General features: G+C 46.2%; 2 protein-coding genes across 6 annotated transcripts in view; one reads left to right on the forward strand and one right to left on the reverse strand.

Annotated features, from left to right (window-relative positions):
- The window catches only part of NUP88 (nucleoporin 88), a 28,407-nt gene extending 22,652 nt beyond the window's left edge, over nt 1–5,755 (reverse strand). For both annotated transcript variants that reach the window (XM_044744428.2, XM_014832563.3), the window contains exons 1-3: nt 5,453–5,755; nt 2,700–2,869; nt 1,529–1,654 (exon numbers count right to left, since the gene is read on the reverse strand). In XM_044744428.2, coding sequence (XP_044600363.1) covers nt 1,529–1,654; nt 2,700–2,869; nt 5,453–5,755 — 599 coding nt within the window. The remainder of the gene's footprint in view (nt 1–1,528; nt 1,655–2,699; nt 2,870–5,452) is intronic.
- A 403-nt stretch (nt 5,756–6,158) lies between these two features.
- On the forward strand, nt 6,159–16,497 carry RPAIN (RPA interacting protein). Of its 4 annotated transcripts, none has more exons than XR_011493610.1 (8): nt 6,246–6,426; nt 7,626–7,796; nt 8,836–8,905; nt 10,780–10,891; nt 11,042–11,105; nt 11,423–11,561; nt 12,280–12,420; nt 16,347–16,497. XR_011493610.1 is itself a non-coding variant. In XM_014832564.3 (7 exons), exons 1-7 carry the CDS (start codon nt 6,346–6,348, stop codon nt 16,374–16,376), a joined length of 660 nt encoding a protein of 219 aa, XP_014688050.3. In that variant the 5' UTR covers nt 6,159–6,345; the 3' UTR covers nt 16,377–16,497. The 4 variants fall into 4 exon arrangements, 1 of the variants encoding a protein (XP_014688050.3); XR_011493608.1 differs by having other exon boundaries at nt 6,250–6,426; nt 8,836–8,896; XM_014832564.3 differs by lacking the exon at nt 11,423–11,561 and having other exon boundaries at nt 6,159–6,426; nt 8,836–8,896.
- The last annotated feature ends 56 nt before the right edge of the window (nt 16,498–16,553 follow it).

Genomic DNA, 16,553 nt, shown 5'->3' on the forward strand with positions numbered 1-16,553 from the left:
CAGTTCTCTGTGGCCCTTGGAGGACAGGGAAAAGGACCTCAGCAGTTACCATGGGTCCGTCTGAAAGACCACAACACTTAGGGTGAGAAGGCAGGAGATACCAAGTTGAAGACATGGAGAGCTGACAGAACCAATGGGAGACAGAGCTCTGCAGTGATGGAGGGAGCTGGAGCCTAAACACTGCCCCCGAAGACACACACACCATGTGTGCAGAGACTACCACATCGGTGGGGGCCACTAGCAGCAGATGGAACTAGATCAAACCAGGATCAAGGACATGCTGCCCCGCGGCCCCCATCACTGACAGACAACCAGTCAGGTAAGATGTCTGCCTCAGCTATCCCATTCTCCCTGCTCGCACTCTAAAGGAGTTAGACCCAGAGGAAGGAGAAGGCAGCCTCCCTCCTTACACTTCTCCTCCTCCTCTAGGTACTGAGATGAAAAGAAGAGTCAAAGAGCAGATCATGCCCTCTCCACTCATTTCAGAGTCTGACCTGTGATGGGGTTGAGATTGAAATTGAGATCAGTTTTAAAGTGGACAGACTAAGTTTTAATAAGTAAAAGTAACCGGAAGCTATGAGATCTGCAGACGTTGCCATTAAGGGATCAAGCATTCAGCAGGGAAGGAAGACTTAGTAGAGCACAGTTAAAAGTAGTGATCAGGAAACATCAAACTGGAGGCAGGGCCGGCCTGCTGGCGCAGTGGTTAAGTTCCCACGCTCTGCTTTGCTGGCCGGGGGTTCACTGGTTTGGAGCCCAGGTGCGGACCTACACACCGCTTGTCAAGCCATGCCGTGGCAGGCGTCACACATATTAAAAAATAGAGGAAGTTGTGCATGGATGCTGCCTCAGGGCCAATCTTCCCCAGCAAAAAGAGGAGGATTGGTGGCAGATGTTAGCTCAGGGCTGATCTTCCTCAAGAAAAACAAAAAACAAACAAAAAACTGGAGGTATTTGTACCTCAGTCAGTCTAAATAAACTTTTTATATAAGGCAGATCCAGAAAGTGAACTAATAATAGAAATCTCTGTAGGATTAGAGTATTTAATCATACAGTGCAAAACCTGGAAGGAGCTTTAGAAATTATCAAAACAAACCTGCTCATTTTACAAACTGGAAACTGAGGCTTCCCTAAAAAGGAGTTAAAACCTCAAAGACAGATGTGGCACTGGGACAAGAATTCAAATCTCTCAATTCCCCATTATATTCTCTTTCCCCTATGCTAACCTGCCTCCAAAAGAGGGACATAATGAAAACAGTTTTAGCAAGATTATTTTAACAGTACTTAGAGGTCAGATTAGGAACGGAGAGCCTAGAGACGGGGGAGCAGTTGAGAGGGATAGCAGTAACTAAGACATGTAAGTTAGAGCACTTAGACGATTCTCCCATGACTGAGAATGGGTTACAAGAGCCATCAGACCAAGTATTCCAAATTCCAATGACCCATTTAGCGGTACCTTCAGCTGTGAACTAAGTAGAAACAGAACCTTCCCACTCACAAAGCTCCAAGAGGTAAAAATAAACTGCACCTGATGACATTGTCTGACGTCAGCAGCACCACGTGGGGATCCAGCATTTCACTCGGATACCAGGCAGCGTGCTTAAGAGTCAGAGAGGCAGAGCTGGTGAAGAACCTCTCAGCAATCGGAGTGGTGCTGAAACAAAGACGACAATTTCCCAAAACACTTTGTAGAGCTTGCATGAAAAACCTTCTAAAGGAAAGTCTATTTTAATACTCTTTGCTCTTCTTTCCTTCAAATTTCTTTCTCTTAAATCTTGCTGAGAGAGCATTCAAAGCATCTATTCAATCAGTATCAAAGAATCGAAATAAAAATGCTTTCTAAATTGTGGGGTATTTTATACTGTACTTCACAAGGGATTTTAGACGTAGCACCTTATGTGATCCTTTTAGTAATCTTGTAGGGAAACTCCAGGGCAGATATTATCATTCCTACTGTGGAAACGAGGAAACAGAGATTTCAAAAGGAAACATTTTCAGGGGACCTAACCTATAAGTTGTGGAGCTAAAGGTGGGTTTCTACCTTATATTCATTTCAGTAGATCTTTCAGACTTGCACTTTTCTGGATTTGTTGAAAAAGAAAATAATACAGAAAAAAACAACTTAGTTAAACTTATGTGCAAACTGTCTGGCTCATAGGTAATAACTGCTTTTAAAAAATCTTATTTCTAGGGGCTGGCCCAGTGGCATAGTGGTTAGGTCCGCATGCTCTGCTTCAGTGGCCCGGGGTTCACCAGCTCGGATCCCAGATGTGGACCTACGCACCACTTATCAAGCCATTCTGTGGCAGGCATCCCACATATAAAGTAGAGGAAGATGGGCACAGATGTTAGCTCAGGCCCAGTCTTCCTCAGCAAAAAAAAAAAAAAAGAGGAGGATTGGCAGCAGATGTTAGCTCAGGGTTAATCTTCCTCAAAAAAAAAATCTTATTTCTACCTACTTGAAAAAATAGCCTGACTTCCAATGAGACAGCAATGTGACAATTCAGGCAGAATAAAAGTACAATCACACATATGCTATAAACATTATCATCACAAGAAGCGAACATGCAGACCATCTGGAGTACCCTGATGTTTCAATAGTAGCACAGTAAACATACCTTTAAAACTACTGGTCTTGTACAATTTTCTACATGTATTACAAATTATACAGATAAACACTAAATGAAAATATGACTTACCTACAATTCACTGTTGATTTTCCACCTTCAAATTCAGAATTCTTCCCCCATCTTTTAGGTAATTCTAATACCATAATTCCTTTTATTCCTATAAGTGCTACGTGATGTTGCGTTGGACTTAACAAGACTTGATAGATTTCAAACAGAGGTGGATTTATGCAAAGCAATCTCTGGAAATTAAAGCAAACTGGTCAAAAGAGTTAATTTTAATGTAAATATATGTGGCAGTTACTTGGAAGCACAGTACTGCTTTAGTTTTCTCTAACTGTAGGATAATGAAGCATTCTGGATAAGTACTAACACTTGGGCCATTAACTGAAGAAATATTTTTAACCATTTTGATTGGAATGTTATATAAAATGTATCAAATTTCCCTACCTTGATAAATAAATACTACACATAGTTTCCCTTTTTATGATCAAGCTCCAGCCTACCACTTCAGTCTCAACTCTCCAACGTTCCCCACTTGTACTTCACACGCCAATCAGATTAACTTGTATTTCTGGAAAATCATCGGGCTTTGTTATGCCTCTGTGTCTCTGCACAACTGTTCCTCTCCTGCAATGCCGTCGTTTTCCATTTTTAGCTGCCTAACACATCCTTGGAGACTCAGCTTCTACGCACTTTCCTCCCAAGAAAATAGCCCTGATCTTCTGGCCAGGGATAAATGCATCTTTCTGTATTCCTATACTCTGGACAATTCTATGATAGTTCTTACCACTCTGTATTCTAATTATCCTTTTACTTGCTCATCCCACACAACTAACTATGAATTACTTGAGATCTCTTTCCTCTCTGTATCTTTAGCAAAGTATATGGCATATTGCTCACTGACTCTCAATATATGCTTTGGTGAAGAGAGAAATGAAGAACTCACAAGTGTTAATAAATGATAATTACTATTTTATATTAGAAATAGTACAATAAGACAAAGAATGGCTTGAAGAGCTCCTGCAGGAGGTAAAACGCTGCTTTGCCCACGCAGATTAAAATGGAATAGTGATATTTTCAGGGGGTTCTGATAAGCTGTTTGTCTCGGCATCATATGCTCTCAAAACAATTCCCTTCTTCTACTAGTACTTCCTATTTCTTCTCTCATGACCGTGTCAAATTCCCTTTTTTTCCCTTTCTACTTTCAGTAATAAACCATAAGATTCCCAATGTATTGCTTATCCTTATGTATGGAGAATCACCCTAAGCCAAAATCCTTTTAGACAAGACTGTTCTGAACATAAGAAGATCTCTATTAATTGTTATTGACGTTAAGTCTTGTTTTGTTTTTTTTCAGCCGCCCTTTGCTGATTCTAATCAAACTGTTTTTCCTCCTGTTGGCAGTTCTTTCCTATCTTCTCAACCCCCAAGTTCTTTCTACTTAATTTTGACAGTACATCTCAAATCAGAGGCCACCTTTCTTCCGCTATACATACAATCTAATCGCCTTAGATCACTCGTGATAATCACCGTATTTAGGGCTTTTTGTTGTTGTTTTCTTTTGTTTTTAAAGTCACTACTCATGCTTTTGCTAATGGTTACGATGCAACTCATGCTAAGCTGCTTTCTTGCCTCCTCCAAGTTTTGGAGATTCTGGAGGACTGAGGGTCATTCAGACAGTCACCACTATTTACTGAGAGCTTATACATTCCAGGTACTCTGTGAAGTACCAGAAACACAAAAATAAGCAAGGCAGACATGGCTCCTGCCTTGGTGCTTACAATCTTGAAAAGAAGACAGACAACAAACGAGCATGAATAATTCATCATGATGTGCCAGGTGCTGCACAGTGATGTCGTGTGCTATCAGAATACTGCGTGCTGAGCATCTGACACTTACTCCTGTAAACTGATATTTTACTGTAAGTAGACTGTAGACTTGTGACCTATTTTCAGAACTGCAGAAACACTGCTAGCACCTTTTAAAATTCAAATAATTTCTCATCAACACGAATCAGACAACGGCACACATTAGGATGGCTGCCAAGGTTTTCGATTTTTTAATCTCTCAAAGAAGAGTACTCATTTATTATAAGTAAACATTTCCACAAAGTACTGTCGGATTACAGCAAGTGGGGAATACTTTCTGATCACACCCACTTTCACACGCTGCTGGCTTATCAAAAACAAAAATCCCTTCCAACTTTGGGGATGGCCTAACTTTCTAAATGGAAAAAGAAAGAATTAAGAGGGAATTCCTCCTCCATGGCAGGCACCAAACTTGGCGCTCTCAAATCTATTACCCGACATGAGGCTCGCAATAAGCCCAAGAGAAAGCTTAGGATGATCCCTATTACTTTATGAGCGTCACGTCTAGAAATAGGTTTCTCAGGACCAACCTACTAAAAACAGCAAGCGCACCCAGACTCCCCATCCCCTTATCCTGCTGTGTTTTTCTCCAGAGCACCTGCCTCACTGATATTTTATTGATTATTCCATGGTCCTTCCCCTCCTCCCAGACCCGAGGGACTGAAGCACCTCGAGAGCACGAGTTCCTATAACAGCGTCGGGCACAGTGGCTGGAGTCAACAACCATTTGTCGAAGGAATGAGAGATACGGAAAGACAGGCTCTAACAGGTTATGCGGCCATGCGGGAGGAGAATGAAATAAGGAAGAGAGACCTTCCCACCCGAAGCCGGACGTCTGCCCACCCTTAAACAGCGCATCTACCGGAAGACGGAAAATAGCCGGGATGGCAAGGGAACCGAAAGACCAGCTCAGATCTCAGCGGCGGGTCATTTCCACCCTCAGCCCGGCCGTACCTGGTACTGGGAGAGGGAGGACTCCTCCCCGGCGCCGCTGAGGCCCCGGAGGCGCACGACCAAGAAGGAGCTGCCGTCTGCATCCCACAGGAAGAGCTCCCCGCCGAGGCCTAACACCAGGTTTCTCGTTAGCAACGGCGGCGGCGGCGGCGGCGACGAGGGCAGTGATGAAGAGGCCGGCTTCTCAGCCTCGGCTGGGCTCTGGTTTTTCAGTCCTTCCCGCAGCCGCGAGAACACGACGTGGTTAGGGAGCCAGCTCTGCCACAGCTCGCCGTCGCCGCCGGGACCCTCGGCGGCCGCCATCTTTGGCCCGACTGCTCCCCTCACTCCAGTTGCTCAACCCGCCGCTGAGCCCAGCCAATCCGCGGCCCGCTGTCCCTGCTGCGGCCAATTATCGGGCAGGCAGCCCGGAAGCACGAGGCTAGAGTTGGGGCGGGGCTAAGACGAGACCAGCCCATCAGCCAGGGGCTCCGCCAGAGGAAAGCCAATCACCAGTCACGTATTTATTCTGACGCCAAAGGGGGCGGGACGAGGTCAATAGGCCGCTAGCTGTTCAGAGCAAGCTTCGGTGCTGCGAGAAAAGTCACTACCTGGGAAAGTGCCTGAGACGTGTGTACTGGACACCCACACCTGGATAAACCTGGACATCCAAAACCTTCCTTCAAGATTTACCTCGCTCAATCCAGGTTGGGCTGACCTCACAAATGTCACTACTTCACTTACCCATCCTTGAGATGCCCAAATCTGTCTCCGTATGGGGCCGGCCGGTAAAACCACACTTCCCAGAATACCCTGCGGATCCAGCGTGATCAGCGCCCAGAAACTACAACTCCCAGGGTTCTGCGCACCCCTGTGGGGCGGGGCTTTCTGGCGGCGACTCCCGCGAAGAGCAGATGGCAGAGCCGCCAGGGTCCCGGCACCGCTCGCTGTACAAACTGGTGGGCTCGCCCCCTTGGAAAGAGGCTTTTCGGCAGGTGAGTGTGGGGTTTGAGAAGCCTTGGCTGCGCCGTCGTCACTCCCCTCATCCGTCTGGAGCCGCGCTGTCCGGGCCTTCGCCTGAGCCCAGCCGGGGGAGGCAAGTGCCGGGAGCGCCTGGCCGGTGGAGGTGGACCTGGACCCCGCCTCCCGCCTGTGGGTCTGGGCTTGGTCACCGCTCGGCCGCTTCCTGGAATTTTTGGACTCCTGGGTGTGGGATTAACCCGGGCCGGTCCAGTCCCAGGAAGCCTTAATTTTGGATTTGAGTTTGTTTTAAATTTGAAGTGAGGTCGTGACCGCACCTCTGCACTTCTGCGGTAACACCACCGCCACCTGCTGCTCTTGGGTAGGTGGGCACCGAGAGAGGCACTTTGTATATCTACCTCATGCGAGATAGAAATTGTTTCTATTCCAGAGAGGAATCGAATAATTAGAAATTATTTATAATTCCAGAAATTATTTCTATTCCAAATTGTTTCTTCTGAGCCTCAGTTACTAAGTCTTAGCAGAGTTGTACCCTAACTCAGTACTGACCTCTTCTGAATTCAGCGTGCTTCCTGTAAGTAATAGGGCCTGCCTTTCCAGGAATCTCTGAAGTAGTGGGTATATCCCAGGAGAATAATCTGATGATAGAAATGACTGTTGACAGCAGGGTTTCTCAACCTTGGCTATTGACATTTTGAGGAAGATAGCTCTTTGTCATGGGGGGCTGTTCTGTGCACTGTAGAATGTTTAGCGGCATCTCTGGCCCCTACCCACTAGATGCCAGAAGCCCTACAACTAGAGTTGTGACAACCAAAAATGTCTACAGGCATTGCCAGGTGTCCCCTGGGAGATAAAATCGCGTCAAGTCAAGAAACACTGTTGTACAGGGAGGCAGCTACCATAGCCTTATCTAGGATAGCAAGAATTTGGATGCAGTGGATGCTGTTAGCACCACCCAACCACTGAGGGAGCTGGCATTGAGGATAGAATATGAAATATGGTGATCTGGAAACACATGACCAAAGTATTGTAATTTCACCCGTCCACATGTGGATAAGGACTGGAGAGGAATATGGCAGAATAACAATAGTTAGAATTATAGTTGAAATTTTTTGTCTATAAATTTCCTTGAATGTTTTATCAACTAGTCTAAGAGGTTTTTTTTTCAAATGGAATTGCCTTTTTCCCCACCTATCTTTCTCCTTCTCCCAAGGGATGCCTGGAGAGAATGAGAAACAGCCGGGACAGGCTCCTGAACAAATACCGCCAGACTGGAGGCAATATGCCAGAGAGAGCTCAGAACACCCTTCTGGTACAAGAGGTGATGGAAGAAGAGTGGAATGCTTTGCAGTCAATGAAGAGCTGTCCAGAGGCGTTGGCTCAGGTCAGGCTGGGATGTGTGTTTTCAGGAAAGGTGCTACAGCACCAAGAATGCCTAGTGTCCTGTACCTGTTTCCCCAAGTCCTCTCAACTCATCCGTCCTCTAGCCCGCAGTCAGGATTCTAACTGCCTTTGACCCAGGTTCTTCTGTCCTTAATGTTAGACTCGTCTAGATTAATAGTTCGTACATGCCAGACTGTTAGTCTGCTGCATCATTGCAACATAACGTTTCGTAATTAGTTTCATCATCACTTATGAAACTCAAAAGAAAGAAATTTCACTCCTCGGCTCCATCGCTGGAAATTTTGATTGGGTAGACATGGGCTGGGAATGTCTCTTTTTAAAAAAAGATCCCCAGGGGCTTTCTGATTCTATTCTCAGTCGAGTTGGGATGTGGGTGTGGATAGGAAACCATTTACCGTGTATCAGGAGGAGCACTGGATTGGAAGTCAGTAGTTCTGGAATTTTGATCCTGGTTTTCCTGTTGCCTCTTTGAGCTTTAATTTTCACATTTATAAGATGAAGAAGATAATGTTGTCAGCCTTGTGAGGACAATATAAGAAAACATGTGGGAAGCTGCTTTGAAAACATCAAGGCTCTCTATAATAATGACACATTCTTTGGTGCCTCCTATGTATCCTACAGTAGTTCAGTGTTTGAGTTACATAATCACAATCAGTACTCACAAATAACCTCTCAGGCAGGTTTTATTCCCACTTTACAGAGCCCCCTGAGGTTTACAGAGGCTAGGCACTTTCCACCAGTCACATAGCTCTGGCAGGACCATATACTTAGTGCTGCCCTATTCTGTCTCCCCTAAATTTGGCGCCATTATTTTGTCCCTGGGTGGTTAATTTAATCATTTGTTGATGACTTCTCAGCATGACCACATTACCATGTTGCCAGCACATTCTACAGAAGGACTTGACTGACTTCTTCAGTTAAATCTGAGTTCCTCAAGCCGGCTTCCAACTGTGAATCATTGTGGGGCTTGTCAGCTGATTATAACCTCAAGCCTCTGATGCCTCCACTTTCTCTTGCAGTTGGAGGAGCTGATGGACCTGGCTGTGCTGGAGGAAATCCAGCAGGAGCTGATTGACCAAGGTGACCTCTGTGAGCAGCCCTTCCTGCCTATATCGAGCTACTCTAATGCTGACCTTTTTGCTAAACACTATTAGTTCTTAACTCCCCTTCCTCTACTTCCATCTCCAGTTGAGTGTCCAGAAGTCTTTGTTTTCACTCTGAAGTCTTGGCTATCTGTCTTCCCAATAATAAGAGTCTTCAGTGTGCTGAAGACTCATTGCATGGTACTGTTTTCTCCTTATGACTACCCTACGAGGTAGTATGAGACAGGAGGAAATGGTATCTTACACAGGTTGCACAGCTCGTGGTGGAGTTGGGAAGCAAATGGATTCTGTGCGTCCAGTTCCCATGTTTATTCTCCCCTATAGTACCTCTCTATTAATAGACTAGTAGTAGTCCTGTTACCTTACAGGATACAGTGCATGATCAGATCTCTTGTGCTGCCTAATTTAAGTGCCTTCTCACTCTGTCCGTTCTTTACTGACTCCCCAGGGCCTTGTGAGCATCCCCTCCCTGAGGTATCCATAGCACCATAGAGCGCATAATTTCTCACCTTATGTATTAAGTTGTTTATCACATAGTCCTACCTTGACTTGGCTCAGTTTTATCATCTGTAAAGTGGAGATAATAGGCCTACCCTATGAGTTTGTTTGTCAGCTTAAAGAGCGTGTGTAGAAGACGCAGCAGCGCCTGGCGTAGAGAAAGCTTTCCGTAGGCGATAGCTGTCCTCATGAAGACGCGGGACAGAGTGCTGAGAGCCACTCCTCGGCTTTCCCGTTTTCACTTGTGCGGCTCTGGGCAAAGCATTTCCTCCCCCTGTGCCTCAGTTTCTTCTTTTTTAAAATAAAGATAACAGCAGCGAAGAAGTTAGTATATGTAAAAGACTTAAAATAGCATTTGACACATAGGGCGTGCTAGGCGAGTGTTAGTTGTCGTTGTGATTGGTATTACTGGCTCTAGTTAGACTGTAGATTCCTTGGTTTTAGTTCTCTTTTCTCATTGATTCGCCCTTCACCCACCCCTACAAACCCTATCTTAGTGGTGAAACATAGGACTCACTAAATATTTCTTTTGGGGCACATTTAACTGAAAAATCTGAAGCAACAAGGATTTACTGTGTTCTGCCATACTCGGTCATAAGGAACACTCTAGAACACGGGTTGACAAACTTTCTGTGAAGGGCCGGATAGTAAATATTTTAGGCTTTGTGGTCCATACTGTCTCTGTTGCAGCTACTCATTGCTGTCGTAATGTGAAAACAGCCATTGACAATCCATAAACAAATGAGCATGGCTATGTTCCAATGTAACTTTATTAAAAAAAACAGAAGGTGGGCTGGATATGGCCTGTGGGCTGTGGTTTGCTGACCCCTGTTCTAAAGTCTAGACTGTGAGCTCATCAAGAGCAGGGACTGGTCTTTTTCATCTTTGTACCCCATACCTACCATGTACTAGATATTGTTGCATGTTTACTGAATGAATGAACACACAGATTCTGAACAATTCAGACTCTGAATATGTGGACATTGGGGAACAGGTCATTTAAACCCAGCAGGGTGGGCCCGGCATCAGAAGTAAGCGCCCTGTAAGTATCAGCTTTCTCCAGTTGCCCTGGGACCCTCTACATCTCTGCTCCTGTGGCCTCTGGAGATGTATGTGAAACTTATCTCCTTGTCCCTTAGCCTCACCACTTCTCCTCTTGTGGTCACAAGAAGGCAGACAGGAAAGGAGAGATCTAACACGATGAAGCCTCACAGAGCAGTAAATATCTAGTGATTGGTGGCATGATTTTGCCCAAATTTTTCTCTTGCGTGGATGAAGCCTTTGAAGGTGAAGCTTTGCATTAAAGACAGGGCAGTCTGGGTGAAACAAGGTAAAGCGCTCCAGCTGTCCTTTGCCTTGCAGAACAGTCCATCATCCGTGAATATGAGAAGAGCTTGCAGTTTGATGAAAAGTGTCTCAGCGTCATGCTGGCTGAGTGGGAAGCAAACTCCCTCATCTGTCCTGTGTGTACAAAGTAAGAGTTTTCAAAACCTTTTCGGCGTTATTGGTTCCCACCCCCCGACTGCAAGGTGAGGGGAATTTCCCCCTAAACTTGTTGTCTGGAAAGGTTTGGGGATCCAGGCCTGCTGGCTGTGATACTCTGGGATCCCACTTCTGCTTCTAGGTACAACCTGAGAATAACCAGCGGTGTGGTCCTGTGTCAGTGTGGCCTGTACGTCCCGTCTCATGTAAGTGTTCCACACGCAAATTTTGTGTCACCTCTTCCCACCTGTATCTCCTGTCTTCAGGAAGCTTCAGTGGTGTGCTGGAACCCATTATGCACCTCTCTTCCTAGCTTCATGTTCTGTTCACAGTGGTAGCTGGAATCAGCCCTGGTGAGAATATATACAGCATGGAAATTGGCAAGCTCTGCAAATCTCAGTGTTCCCTGCCCACCCCCAGCCATTTGTTAAACACTTACTAATGTATCACTTCGTGAGCCTTATAGAGGGCCCAGTTCAGAATTGGAAACACTTGTATCTGATCTTCCATAAAAATTTTCCAGGTGTGAAGACACACCCATATTCAGAATTTAAGCTTCAATGATCTTAAAATACAGAAGGAGCCCTCTTATCTGACATGATGGGGAACGAAAGTTTGTCGGTTGGTTAAAGTAGCAAATTACAAAAATGAAACATTTTATGGTAAGTTCCAAGCATAAAAATTTATTTGCCAGTCCTTGGGTAGGGCTCTGTTGATTGGAGAGCTGAGTCTTTTTTACATAAACCTCTCTTACCATGTGTAGTCTTGAGTTCCCAGTTTTGTTTTTGTAAAGTGCATCAAGAAGTTGAGTGCATAACTTGAGGATTTTTCCTCCCCTATCTTTCACCTAATTCAACAGCTCTTTAAAAAAAAATTTCTTTTAGCAACTTATCTTTTTGAGTGTTTCCTAAACATTCCACTTACTATCATAAAAGCATCATTCTCTTATTTCATTGGTTTACATAATATATAATTAAATGACTCAATTACAGTAGCCAGTTCAGTTAGCACAAACAGATCTGGGACCAAGCAGTGCTGGCTCTTAGTAAGGATGCGTTTGGCTGTGGGATGGGGGTGGGAGGGGGTTCAAAAGCGTAAAGGAGGCTAGAAAGCTGCTAGCTCTGAGTGCTCCTGGCAGTGGGTATGTTTGATAGCAGGAGTGGAGAGCATTGGGTCGTCTGGAGAGGCGATTACATGGAGATTGGTTAAGAGATCTTCATAGTACAATCGTGAGCCCAAGATCATTGTTAAAGGCCCAAGGGATCAAGCCATCACAGCGAGCCAGAGTTATGTGGGTTGGCATGAAGAATCCAGATTGTCAACCTGTTGACTATGAGGTAACGAAGATTAGGTTGTAGTTTGACTTTTTTTATATTTTAGTCTCCAGAGCTGACAGAGCAGAAGCTTCGTGCCTGTTTGGAGGACAGTGTGAATGAGCACAGTGCACACTGTCCCCACACACCCGAATTTTCAGTCACTGAAGAGACAGAAGAAAAGTCCAGCCTTCTCATGAGCTGTCTGGTAAGTCTCCCATGGGCCTCAGTGGTAAGAGTGGGTCAGTGGTTGGTTTTATTCCCACCCGGTAGAAATAATAGCTTAGAAAGAAAGAAGTGTTTAAAAATGCAGTTTGTTCTCTGAGGAATTTACCTTGAATGGAAAAGTGAAGGTAATGAGTCACTTCAACTAAAAGGCCCACCCTGCCCTGAAGGGGGACGGCACCGAGGCAGCGCAGGACCCTGGAAGGAGCGCTGGCCTGGAACCAGGAAGCCTGGCTTCACTGCCTGCTCTCCTTTGATTGGCAGCCGTGGGCTTAGATTCAGCTGATTGTTTCCTATTCATGAGACCCAAAGAGGCCATCCTGGTGCCAGTTTGGCAGAAGGGTACAGGACAGGAAGCAGAGCAGGGCAGCATCAGGCTTGTCTCTTCAGGGAGAATCTTCATGGAGCACCAAGGGCCGGTCCTTGGCCCCCTAAGTGACAGCTCAGGTGTGAGAGAACAGGACCCCTCGAGCGGATATAGAGCCACCCTGGCTTAGAAGCCTTAAGCTTGCTGTAGGAACCAGTATATCTTGCAGTGGTCTGCGGATAGAGCTTCCAGGTCCCAAGCAAGGGGAGCTTTCGGATTGTGAGCACACTGCACTTAGGGAAGTCCAAAGCTATGGCTTCCTACTGCGTGTTTATAGTTCATCCATGGCCCTCTCATTCCTTATGCAGTTTACCTATAGGAGTTGTTTTTATTATAAGCAGTATTGCCTAGTAACACAGCCAACATTTCACTTTTATCAAGTTGCTTCCGTAAGTTATTTAGTTCTACTCATTCATTAACAAAAAAATGTATTGAGGACTCATTTAAATTAAAAAATACACCTTCTCTTGGGGCTGGCCCCGTGGCCGAGTGGTTACGTCTGCGCGCTCCGCTGCCAGCGGCCCAGTGTTTCGTTGGTTCGAATCCTGGGTGCGGACATGGCACTGCTCATCAGACCACGCTGAGGCAGCGTCCCACATGCCACAACTAGAAGGACCCACAACGAAGAATATACAACTATGTACCAGGGGGCTTTGGGGAGAAAAAGGAAAAAAAAACTTTAAAAAAAAAATACACATTCTCTTCCAGAGCTCAAGGCTAGGGTTGGTGATAAGAGAATGCAGAAATCAGGTAGTGCTCACTTCAAGGGAGCTGCAGGGGGAGGGCTGCGGGAGTTCAGACGAGATGACTCATTTATGGATGAAGGCTTCCTGGAGGAGGCATTTAACCTTGGCCTTAAAGTGTGGGATGGTAGATATGGTGAGATCAGGGAAGAGCTTACTGGAAGATCCCCTAGTGAAGAACAAGGTGGAGAGGCAGAACACTTGTGGGGTGCATATGGAGAGCATTGGGTCCAGGAGGGAGAGGAGAGCCATGATCTGATAAGAAGGTCAGTACTGCGGCTGCAAAGGTGAGATGTTTTGAGTCAGAAACAACATTTAAGAGGCTGTCCCGGTACTCTGTGGGAGAAGCGGAGAGGCTGTCCCGGTACTCTGTGGGAGAAGTGGAGAGGGCTTGAACCTAGTGACAGTTGGGATGGTGCGGGTGGGATGGACATGAGAGGCTTAGAAAGTGAATTGATGAGATTGGGCAGCTGTGGATGTCAGGGTGGAGGAGTCAAAGAAGATGCGAGGTTTCAAGGCCAGGTAACCGGGCGTAGGTGGGGCCCTGTGTAGAAGACAAGGTTTGTGCAGAGAACTTTAGAGGTCAACCGTGGACATGCTGAAGCTGAGATTTCGGTCAGTCCTCCAGGTTTTGTGTGGTTAGGAGTGCAGGAGTGGAGCTGAGCGTGAGGGATAGGTTTAAAAGTCGGTTGCTTCTGAATGATTGCGGAAGGGAATAGGTGAGATAATTCTCCCAAAGGAGGACTTGTCGAAAAGGCCACTGATTCTTGGGCCTTGCCTGCATTTTGGGCGTGGGGGAACAAGTGGGGCCTTAGTGGCGATGGAAGAACGGAGGCCAGGGAACAGAAGTGTGGAAGCCATGGAAATGAGTGCGTAGCAGCACTCACCAGAGAGACTGAAGTAGACATTGGTGACCTCATGTAGATGGTTTCAGTGGAATTAAAGGGTCAGGTAGCCACTACCTGATTTTAATTTTAGGAATTTGAGTGAATAGGAAGCCAAGAAGTAGAAATAGTAACTGTGGAATAGATTTTCCAAGAAGTTTAGCAATAAAGAGGAGGAAAGATGTTAACTTGGCTTTTTAGAAGGAAGAATGTTTGAGTGCATTTGTAAACGGAGGATTCCCTGGAGGGCTGGGGGTGGGAGTTGAAGGGTAGATAACGAGGAAACAAGGCCCCAGAGCTGCCAGGAGGGATGGGACTGTGCTGGAGGGGGGCAGTGGGATTACATTTACTGAACTCTCAACTGTATACCAAGTGTTCTGCACACACCATCCATTTCATCGTGAGGTGGATACTGTCCCCGTTGTTAGGGAGGAAGCAGGGTCAGATAAGTGCAGTGATCTGGCCTAAGTTGCACTGCTGAGACAGAGCTGGTCTCGGAGCCCGGGTGGCAGCGGTTCCAGCACCCCTGCCATTTCCTGCTCCAGCCGTGGGGCTGGGTAGAGGGACGCTGTTTTCCTTTGGATTGTATGAGACGAGAGACAGAGGGTGAAAGTTGGAGTAACACCTGTCGCTACTTGCTAGTGACTGCAGGTGTGGGCACCCCTCCCCTAACCAGGCACAACTGCTTGCATTCTCGAATATGCAGCTATTTTCTGGCCTTCATGCTCTTGCTATTTTCGTCTGGAATGCCTTCAGCTCCTCCCACTCAGTTCAAGGATCATTTGTATGTTTATTGAGCACCACTGTATGCCAAATGATGTGTAAAGCCTGACTCCTCGCATAGAACGGGGCAGGCCCTCCTTGGGCTCCCACTGTGCCTGATGCTGCGTCCCTATAACACTACTGCCATTACCTGCTCCCGTCTTGTCCTTGAGGACAAGGACCATATCTTTATTTTTACTCCCATTCCTTGCAAGGCAAAGATGAGAGACAGGAGTGAGAGGGAAGGGCAAAATTGTATTCAGTACGCTATCCCAGAGTTCACCACTTTGAAAGGTAAATCATTTGGAATGCTCTGCAGCTCCAGTGTGTCATTAGCCCTCTGGCTTCTCTGAAGGGGAATCAAGGACATTGGGTTCAGTGAGGCCAGGCTGTCAGGTGATTCAGCATGGATGTTGAGGATGAGGCAGAGGAGGGTGTGGTTAGAGGTGGTAACATGCAGCCACAAGACTCGGAATGTTTGAGATGTGAGAGAACAGTGGTATAGGGTGGTCATGGGGACGGAATGTGACCAGAAAGCCAAATACATTACCTGTGGAAATGGAGTCAAGGGGAAGGACAGGATTCCTTAGCAGTGGTGGGGCTGAGCTGTCGAGGAGCCGGGAGCCAGTCTCATACTCGGGTGCTTACTAAGTTAGGGGAGACCACGGTGCTCTAGAATTAGTGGGCCTCCGGGCCTGATTCTGCCTGCAGTGAGCGTGCACATTGTTCCTGTGACACATGCCTGTTCCAATCTCTTCTCCTCCCTGCCAGGCTATAAAAGCTGCCAGCTATCCAAAGTCTGAAAAATCTTTCTGGTCCCCAGTTTCCTGAGGGTGAGGGTATTTAGTTAGTCCATCTCCAGGATTTAATCTTAGCTCGAAGGCCCCACTGCTGCTGATGCTTTCACAGGCTTTCACTGTGAAGCTGCAGGACAGAGGTCCAGTGAAGCCTGAAAGCAGGCTCATAAACGGCCTCTGACCACTACACCTGGAAACCCATCTCCTAACTGTAAGTGAACGTGGCATCATCTCCTCCGTAGGAACCCCAGTTGCAGCGCGAACATCATCACTGATTGCAACTTTTACCCAGATACTGAGATAACTCCCATCACTGGAATACAATTTGAGCTGACTTTTTTTCTGTTTAAATCCAGGCTTGTGATACGTGGTCTGTGATCCTCTAGAGCCAGCCTCCACTCACGTCATCCTGCTGGGCTGGAAACAACGAGTTCCATCTGAGAAGGGGCCCTGTAAATACAAACCTTTTATTTCTAATTTATTTTGTATTAAATCTTTTCAAACGTTTCTGCTCTTGGTGTTTTGTAATGCAGGTTGAAAGGGAAGAAACAGAAAAAGACAAA

This window comes from Equus asinus, chromosome 13 (assembly GCF_041296235.1).
Source record: "Equus asinus isolate D_3611 breed Donkey chromosome 13, EquAss-T2T_v2, whole genome shotgun sequence".
NCBI classification, from domain to species: domain Eukaryota; kingdom Metazoa; phylum Chordata; class Mammalia; order Perissodactyla; family Equidae; genus Equus; species Equus asinus.

Bases quoted from the DNA above. Each gene is read 5' to 3' on its own strand.
- RPAIN (XM_014832564.3), top strand. From the start codon at position 6,346: ATGGCAGAGCCGCCAGGGTCCCGGCACCGCTCGCTGTACAAACTGGTG. The intron at 8,897-10,779 runs GTGACCTCTGTG...TTTGCCTTGCAG, and splicing joins GCAGGAGCTGATTGACCAAG to AACAGTCCATCATCCGTGAA. The intron at 12,421-16,346 runs GTAAGTCTCCCA...GTTTAAATCCAG, and splicing joins GCCTTCTCATGAGCTGTCTG to GCTTGTGATACGTGGTCTGT.